This window comes from Gekko japonicus, unplaced genomic scaffold, assembly GCF_001447785.1.
Source record: "Gekko japonicus isolate JY-2015 unplaced genomic scaffold, Gekko_japonicus_V1.1 scaffold394, whole genome shotgun sequence".
Lineage (NCBI taxonomy): Eukaryota > Metazoa > Chordata > Lepidosauria > Squamata > Gekkonidae > Gekko > Gekko japonicus.
The window spans coordinates 898,809-907,676 of NW_015173135.1; the positions used below are offsets into that span (position 1 = coordinate 898,809).

General features: G+C 43.4%; 1 protein-coding gene across 1 annotated transcript in view; it reads right to left on the bottom strand.

The window, feature by feature from the left end:
• Positions 1–1,119: 1,119 nt before the first annotated feature.
• BMF (Bcl2 modifying factor) overlaps positions 1,120–8,868 on the bottom strand; it is a 37,633-nt gene continuing 29,884 nt past the window's right edge. The window contains exon 4 of the mRNA XM_015422188.1: positions 1,120–1,578. Within this exon, the coding sequence (XP_015277674.1) occupies positions 1,477–1,578 (102 nt within the window). The 3' untranslated portion in view covers positions 1,120–1,476. The remainder of the gene's footprint in view (positions 1,579–8,868) is intronic.

An 8,868-nucleotide genomic window follows, 5' to 3' on the forward strand; every position in this document is an offset into this window, starting at 1 on the left:
GATACCTAGTTTTGTACAGTTATTATGACATGTCAACCCAATCCTATGATTATTTGTCATAAGCAAGTCTCCCTGGCAATGGAGTTTACTCCCATGGTCAACATGAATGGATTGCAACCGGTGTAAGATAACGATATACTGTTACTATAAACATTAACTGAATATCTGAATGTATTGCTATCCCTGTAATGTAATTAAGGTGTATTTATTTTATGAGCCTTTCCCCTAAAAAATCTGAGTTCCTTCTGATTCTGCATGATAACTCTGAGGTCTACATACTGGCCAGCATCCAAAAAGACTACATAGGAGGGATGTGTGCATGCCCAATACTATTTTTTTAAACCCACTTTTTCTTTAAACAATAGATCAAAATGTCACATCACTGACTGCTTTTGAAACTCTCTTCAGGTTCAAAAGTGGTTAGCTATGAGGTAAGGGGGACTGCTGTTCCAGAACCACAAGCTCACGGCTTCTTTGGGTGAGCAGAACAAATTACATTGTTCTTTGAATGCTGGCCACCCTTTCAAAGCTGTGATAACAAGAACTTCTTTTTGTTTACTGCCATGCTGATGGTGTTCAACAAATTTTGTACATACTTATTTTTCTAACCATCAAAAATGAAGACACAATACACTAAGGTACCTTAGGATGCAGCAGTCATGTTAGTCCATCTTTAACAGTAGGCATTTTTGTAATTGTTGTTTGAAGAAGATTAAGGCATTTATACTTTTAATGTCATAAATATACCAAACCCAAACCCAAGTACCATTTTACCTGCTAAAGTTATATAAAATACATTTTATGTACTAAAAGTAGTAAAGTTGAAATTTAATAAGCATTGCATATAATCGACCCCTCCCTCAACATTTCTTGGTGTTAAGAGAAAAGCCCAACCCCCTTTTTTCTCCCATGGTGTCAATATATTTCTGGAAATTTTACATCTCTGCTCAAGCACCTCTAACCCATTTTTAGACTAGTGTCCCAAGATGTAGGGATTAAATACTTTCTGTCCAGCTGCAAATGTATGCTATTAAACTAATGCTGTTTTCTTCAAAATGTTCCCCTTGGTGAGTCAAACAGATCTCATTTGGAAACTACCCACGTGAACTTTTGGGTTCATTGTAATTCATTAGCGCCATAATCCTCAGCTACGGTTACAAAATGCTGCACACTCATTGTCAGCTAAAAGGGAAGCTTCCTGATACACCAGCCCACTCATTTGCATCTCGGTTTTAAAAACTGCACACTTTTTGGAAGATTTTTCATCAACAGTGTTGGACCAAAGCTCCCCTCTGCAGAAGACAGGAAATTAGGAAGAGAGAATGCAAGTTCTTCTCAAAGAAGTTGTTTGTTTGACAAAAGGGTCCTCTGTTTTGCAGGAACCTCACATCCACCCAGCAGCATGCGCATCTCTGCCCTGAAGTTGTTCAGTGCTCCCAGCAGACTGGATGTGACCTGGAAGAGGCTGGCCAAGTCTCACCTCCGACCTGCATGGTGTCTATTTGCTTCCATGTTCAAGGCCACGTTATGAAGGAAAAGAAGAATCTGCCACCAGACGTGATTCCTGTTCTGCTGGTGCTGTAAAAAGGGAGAATGGTCTCATGAAAATTACTCACATAAATTTTAAACATTGCCGGATAAGAGTTCACTTTATCCCAATAAAAACTAAGTTACATTTTCATAAACAGACACTTTCATCCCATCAGTACAACACATTTGAAAAAAAAAGGTGGGGGGTAGAAGAGGTAAACTCTTCAGGAATAATTGTAGCTCCAACTCTATAAGAGAAAAAAACAGACCCTTTATGTATTGTGCACAAAAGGATTAAGCCCCCCCCCTTTTGCTGGATTTTGCAGAGTTTAGCCAAGTGCTGTTTTTAATCAGATTGGCTTCTGAGAGACTCAAAGCTCCAGCTGCAAGAACAAACAACGTTTTTCCTTTTTTAAAAAATAAAGAAGACTGCCCACTCCCCCACAAAACATGGGGGGGGGAGAGAAGTGTAGCTGGTGATCCATCTGTAAGTGATTTGACACCGTGAAGGTCAAAGGGTTAATCTTCAATTTAAACCACACTGCTGAGACAGCAAAACTGATTTTATCCAGTACAAGAAAACACACTCCTATGCGAGCACACACTCCCCCCTCCCTCCACCATGCTTAACTTCCCAGCATCTCCAAGATAATACTGCCCTTTTTTATAGCTCCTTTTGACAGTAAGCCATAAATAATCAGTCTTGGAGCCCTTTCCTACTGACTGGAGCCAATTAAACCTTAAGCAAGAACACAGTTGAAAACAAAAACAAAACAAAAACAATAAGGGGTTATTTCAGGTCTTATTATCAGGGAGCGAATTTAAATACTGGGCTGGAGGGAGGGAGACACAAATCCTGTGTTGTTACCTCAGGACAGAAGTGCTATGCAGGCTTTTGTCAAAGGCCATTTTTTCCCTTTAAAATGTACATGCCTATGAATACCAGAATTTTACACACACTCAATTATTGAGAGGCTAGTGCTGTTCTAAGATAGTTGTGCTTCCATGAAACATGGTACCTGCACTATGTTCCATAGTGCCATGACAACAGAGGGGCATTTGGCCACTCCAGGTATTTCATACAATCAGGAATGCTACTTCTGCATGCTGTCCACCTTAGAATGTTTTACCATCATTAGCCCTGCAGTTAGACTGCCTGTCCTCTGTTGTAACTTACCTTAACAATGGCCCTATTGCCTCCTTCAAAACCTACCTCACAGAGTTGTTGGGAGGATTAAATGGTGGAGAGGAAAAGGATGTTAGCTGCTTTGGGTCCCCCTTGGGGGAGAAAGAAGGGGTATAAAAGAAGTTAATAAAATAAATTTTAAAAAATTAAATGTTTCCATCTGCTAGCATAAGACGTTATGATGTTACACTCAGGTGAGAAAGCCAGCCAGAGTGGTGTAGTGGTTTGAATACCAGACTAGGGCTCAGCCCTGAGTTCAAACCCTGAACTCAGCCATGAAGCTCTCTGAACTTGGACTAGTCATTTTCTCTCAGTCTAACCTACCTAGAAGAAGGGAAAACTTGGTCTGAGTTCTACAGAGAAAGGGAGGGAATAACAATGTGACAGCTAATCAGTGCAGTCTAAGGACAGCACTGTCTATAGTATTGCAAAGATCTGAGCATGCACCACTTGACTCACCTGCTGCCTCACTAACAGCCCACGTGATTCTATAATCGGGCCAGTTCCTGAAGGAGACTAAGCCCCTGAATGTCAGATGTATACCGTCAGGAGTCTTGTGGCTTCTTGTTTGGGCTACTCCCCCCCCCCCCCAAGATTTCATGCTGGGCCCCTTTCCCCCCAACCAGGCTCAGCCCCAAATCATATGAAAACAAATAACAAAGTTTGCCTGGTCCCCCATAATTCTGTTCCCCTAGTCCCCCACCCCTTTTAGCAGCCCTGGCTGTCATTGCTTACAGAACATAACTTTTTCCTATGGTGGCCACCTCCAGGTGGGTGGGGTGATCTTCTGCAATTACAGCTGATCTCCAGTTCCCCTGGAGAACAGGCTGCTTTGGAGGGTGGACTCTACGGCATTATACGCCGTTGAGGTATCTCCCCTCCCCGGGCTCTACCCAGGAATTTCCCAAACCAGAGTTGGCAACTCTCCTTTTCCTAGTGTTCCTTTGTTAGGACCAGTTCACACAACCATTTGGATATATGCTGGTGCTGTAGTGAAGCCAATACAAGCGGCTTTTAAAATGCATGTATGAAGGCTGATGTGAATGCTCCTGCTTATATCTCAACATGTGCACTTTCTCTGTATATTCCAGAAACGCTTTCAAGATACAGTCATCTCAGCACATTTAGAAGAGTACTCATTATGCTATGGGGGGAAAAAACCTGGCAGCCTTACTGTGTCAAAATGGATACAAAAACTGGCCCTTGAGGCTTTGCAAAGTCCTTAGTTCTATTATAACAAGAGCATTCAGCACGAACACTCCTGGTTATTCTGCAGCAAGTGAGCTGACCCTAGTAATGTGTTTGACTAGATTGCGATCTTCCACTCTCCAGAGACTGTTCAACGTGGCTAACAATACAATTTACAGTGTCAAAATATAACAGTTACAATCAATTGCAACTAACTGAACTGAAACCACTGTAGTCTTCAGTAGTATTTTAAAATAGCAACCAACAAGCTCAGCCTAAAAGCAGGACCCTTGCAGACAGTCTCACAGGTTGGGGAGCAGTGGTCCCTCTAAGCTGAGTTAGTGTGAGCTAGCTCACTGGTTTTTAGCCTCCATCTCACACATTTTTGTCCTAGCTCAGGAAGGAGGGCTCCAGAGCAAACTAAATCATGCAGCAGCCAAATCGCTCACTCACAACTTTAATGCCAGTAGCTCACAAAGTAGAATTTTTGCTCACAAGACTCCACAGCTAAGAGGGAGCTTTGTTGGGGAGTGCACTGGAGAGCAGAAAGGGGGCAAGATCACCACACAGCAGTCTCCCAGCTCACATAACTATTAGTCCACGTGGGTCCGGCAAACTGGAGAATCAACTATCCCAAGGCGGGAAGGGACTATGAGGAGAACGGAATGTGGGAAAGATTTGCAACTGTCCATGCCCACCCCTGATGGATCACTGAATTCAACCGATATATCATGTAAAATATTAATGATGCACATACATATTACGTGCCCATTTTCTATCCACATATTCTTGAAGTATTTAATTAACTAGGAAAAAGGCCCATTGTGGAAATAAATACAACAACCTCTAGAAAGAGGCTCTGGGCGGGTGCCCCGGCCTTGGACACTCAGTGTTAATTTGCTGTGGCGACCTCAGCAGGGTATAATGACACTGAATCCACCATTTTCTCCAGAGGAACTGATCTCTGCTACCTAAAGAACAGTTTTAATTTTGAGTGATCTCCAGCCCTCATCTGGAGATTGGCAACGATGGTTCCCCAGAAGGGAATAGTTGGTTTGGAGGGTGGAGTCTATGGTTTTGTACCTGTCCGAGGTCCCACGCCTCCTGAAACCTCACCCTCTCCAGGCTCCATCCCTCACATCTCCAGGAATTTCCCACATGGAGTTGGCAACCCTATCTTCTTCCCAGCCAATCATCACCCTACCTTTATTTCCCCCTCACTCTTCAGCTTTCCACCCCCCACACACCTGCAGCCTCTCCCGTGCTCTGAAGCCCTGACTGCTACGTCACATTGGCTGTCATACGGGGGCCACCTCAGCAGCATATAAGGATACAGAGCCCACCATTTTCTCCAGGGGAACTGATCTCTGCCATCTGGAAAGCAGTTGTAATTCTGAGTGATCTCCAGCCCTCACCTGGAGATTGGACACATTTTACCTCAGAACAGCAAACTGTTTAGAATGTTAGAGGCAAAAGCCAATCAAGTCGCATATGCAAACGACCTCTGTGTTCCGAGGCAAAGGCCAATGAGGCTGCATATGCAAATAACCTCTGTGTTCTGACTGGCTATGGGGGGGGGGAGAGGAACTGCAAAATGTTTAGAATGTTGGAGGCAGGACTCAGGCAAAGCAGCCAGTGGATAGGGAGACCCTCTGAATGACAGATCAGAGAGTGAACTGATTTTGGAGCGTGTGAAATGTTCTAGAGAAGTGCCACCACCATTCGGCTTTTATTTATAAGGGAGATGCTGTTTATGAGCATTTGGAAAGAAAAAGTGATGACTAAAGACATGACCAGTTCATTTCTCATGGATCTTCTTGTCTTTTGTAATCTGATACATTTGCAGCTCTACAGTGCTGCTGCAATGTCCCCTGTGGAAACAATCAGTACCACCATCCCAAGCAGAATCACACCACTTTAAGCCTAATGCCTTCAGTTACCTTAAAAGGTTGTAACTCTGCTTAGGATGGCATGGCAAAAAAGCTATTAAGTTGAATTTACACCACTGCATGAAGCATAATTGAGCAGTTCCTACCAATCATCTCACTTGCCAGGTTTTCCAGGCTCCCCTTGGGGTACTCCCAGGTTTAAACCTCCAAAGGAAGTTTAGAAAACTTATTGAGGGACAAAAGTTAAAAGCATAAGTAAGTATAGATAAAAGAGTGTTTATTACAAAGACATATAAAAACTTTGTAGAGGCCCAAATAAAGCCTCATAAAATGTTCAGTGTGACAAATGCACAAAAAGAACAGTTATGACCTGATGCATTTCGACTCACAAGAGCTTTCTTCAGGGAAAAAAATACAAAATATACCAAGCAACAAAGTCCCTGTAATACATGTAAGGCAATAAACAATTAATAACATAGGACCAAAAATGGAATGTTCCAATATGGAATTAAATGACACACCATATTTGGGACCACAAATATATCTGGCCTTGTGTCAGAAGTAGTTGCATATACTGGAAATAATATCAGTACCAATATGCACCTTCCAGTTTAGGTCCTAAAAGTGCAAGTAAAATTGCCTTATCAGGGACAATGTAGCATCAGTATATTATTGTGAACATTTTATGAGGCTTTATTTGGGTCCCTACAAGGTTTTTATATGTCTTTGTAATACACACTCTTTTATCTATAGTTATTGTTTTTAACTTTTGCCTCTCAATAAGTTTTCTAAACTTTCTTTGCAGGTTTTGCTTGGTTGGTTTTGTTCCCCCCCCCTTCTTTTTTTGGGTGTACTCCCAGGTTTGCCATGCTTTTCCTGAAATGCTCCCATTTCCCACCACCACTCTGAGTGGCAGCATGAGAATTTTTTTATTTACTTGGCCATCTGGCTGATGGTGTGACATCACTTAAGAGGAAAAACCAGAAGTGACATCAGTCCTCTCTAGGAGTTGCTGGAAACCTTGGCTTTGCCATAAAGTTTCCAGCAATTCCTAGAGTGGCATGATGTCATTTCCAGGTTTTCCTGGAAATGACATCATGCCAATGGCTGCCCCCCCATCCCTCAGTCTCCTGCTGGTTGGCAAGCCATGCTTGGTAACTATATCACTTTGATTCTAGGAGAATTAAGAAAGTGAAGCAGCTGCAATTGTAATGCCCACTTTACAGGAATCCCACAGTTACTTAAGTCAAAATCAGGATAAGGGAATTACGTAGCCCTTCTTAAGTTTTGTAGAGAGCTGCATTACACAGATGTGTTGACTGAGAGTTCTCAGGAGCATCAATGTTTAAAAACACTGCACCTGACAACTAGGTTCATGAAGAGAGCAAGACACAGGTTTCACCTCCTCTATCTGTGGGCCCTTTATTTTGCTACCTCAGAAGTTAATTTGGCAGCAAGCACAAAATATAAACTCTTAAAATAAAAATTACATTTATATGCAAGATGGCCCTGCCTCCTGCTTTCTTTGGTTCTTTCAAATTTTGCTCTGCTTGCCCTTTGCAAACACCAGTGCCCTTGCAATTACCAAGAGAGTCCAAGATCTATAATTCTAGCCAGAATTGGAAGTGTCTTAGAAAGGTGCTGGATACATTTTTTTAGGCTAAAGGAAAGGGAAATCAAGGAGTAGTAATGGTGGCTAAAACAACCACAGGTGGCAAGAAGTTGTTCTTATAAATTATGTTTCTGAACATTTACTGGAGATTAAAGATAACTTACTTTCATTCGACACATAGTTACACTCCACAGCAGATGTTCCAGTAGTATCAGAGGTTTCAAGATACAGCTCTTTGGTGTAAAGAGTTCAAATGTTGGCAGGTTACCACTTCCGTTTTTCAAACATTAAGGTGTAGTCTCAGCTAAACCTAAATATATCAAGGTTCTATTAGACTTGACAAAATCAGTTTTAGACTTACCCTGAAGTAGGAATTTGAACTGGAGATGTGAAGGGCAGTGGCGGCGGTGGGGGGGAAGGGGAATGGAACATTTTGTGGGGGGAAATGCATCCCCCTGGGACTATTTTTCAGTTTTTCCAACAGAAAAATTGGCAGGTTTGGAGAACACTGACAAATGCTCAGATGAAATACTTCGTAAGACCTGCTCTTATTCATTTGCAGTTGACTACTATAGAAGTCAACATACAGCCTTAGATAATTCCTGATTTCCTGTGTATATTATAGAAGTATGCAACATATTTTCAGGGATGTTTAAGGTTTAAATGTGATTAATGCTGCTCACAAGTAATATGTTATAAAATTCACACTGCGCAGACTAATGCAGGAGCATACCAGGAGGAGGCGCAAGGGAGCGTTCACACTGTTGGCCCAGCGGCGTCTTCCTCGTGGCAGACGCCTATGCACATGGGCGCCTAGGCAAATAGGGCAGGATCCGGCTGCTGTGGACCATAGGCACATCCAGCCACATCACTACCCCCTCTTCAAGGCAATCACCTGCACCTTCCTGGAGCCAGAGTGAGGCTAGGAGGCCAGTCAGCATAAACAGCCGGCGCACATTATTAACGCGGGCTGTTCCCGGCTTTTAGCGGTTAGCGTTTACACTTCCAGGAAGTGGAATGAAGCGGGATAAACGGGCTCTCCAGGGTTTGCTACCACTTTCACCAGGTATCTTTTAAACCCGGGAGGCAAGCGCTACAAGACAGGTTGAGTACGGGTGGGGAACGTCGGACAGATGTGCCTGTGTGAACAGCCCCTTTAATCCACTTGTGAAACGTTTGTCACACGTGCCTGTATTGGAGCAAATTGCCAGTCTGAACTCGGCCTTAGTGTTTTAAAAAGTTTACCATGATAGTCAAAGATACTGCTAACCTTGAGGCTTCCGGTCTGGCTCCCGCGAATGGCGGACGCATCCTCGGGTTGCTCCCGAGGTCGTCTCGCCCGCCCGCGGTGGAGGAGGGAATCCGCGCGAGCGGAGACCCGAACGAGCCCCTCAGGAATGGAGGAGCTCGGATCCGGGGCGCTTTAGGGCGCACTAGGGGGGAGTCTCTCTTTCGGCCGAGAG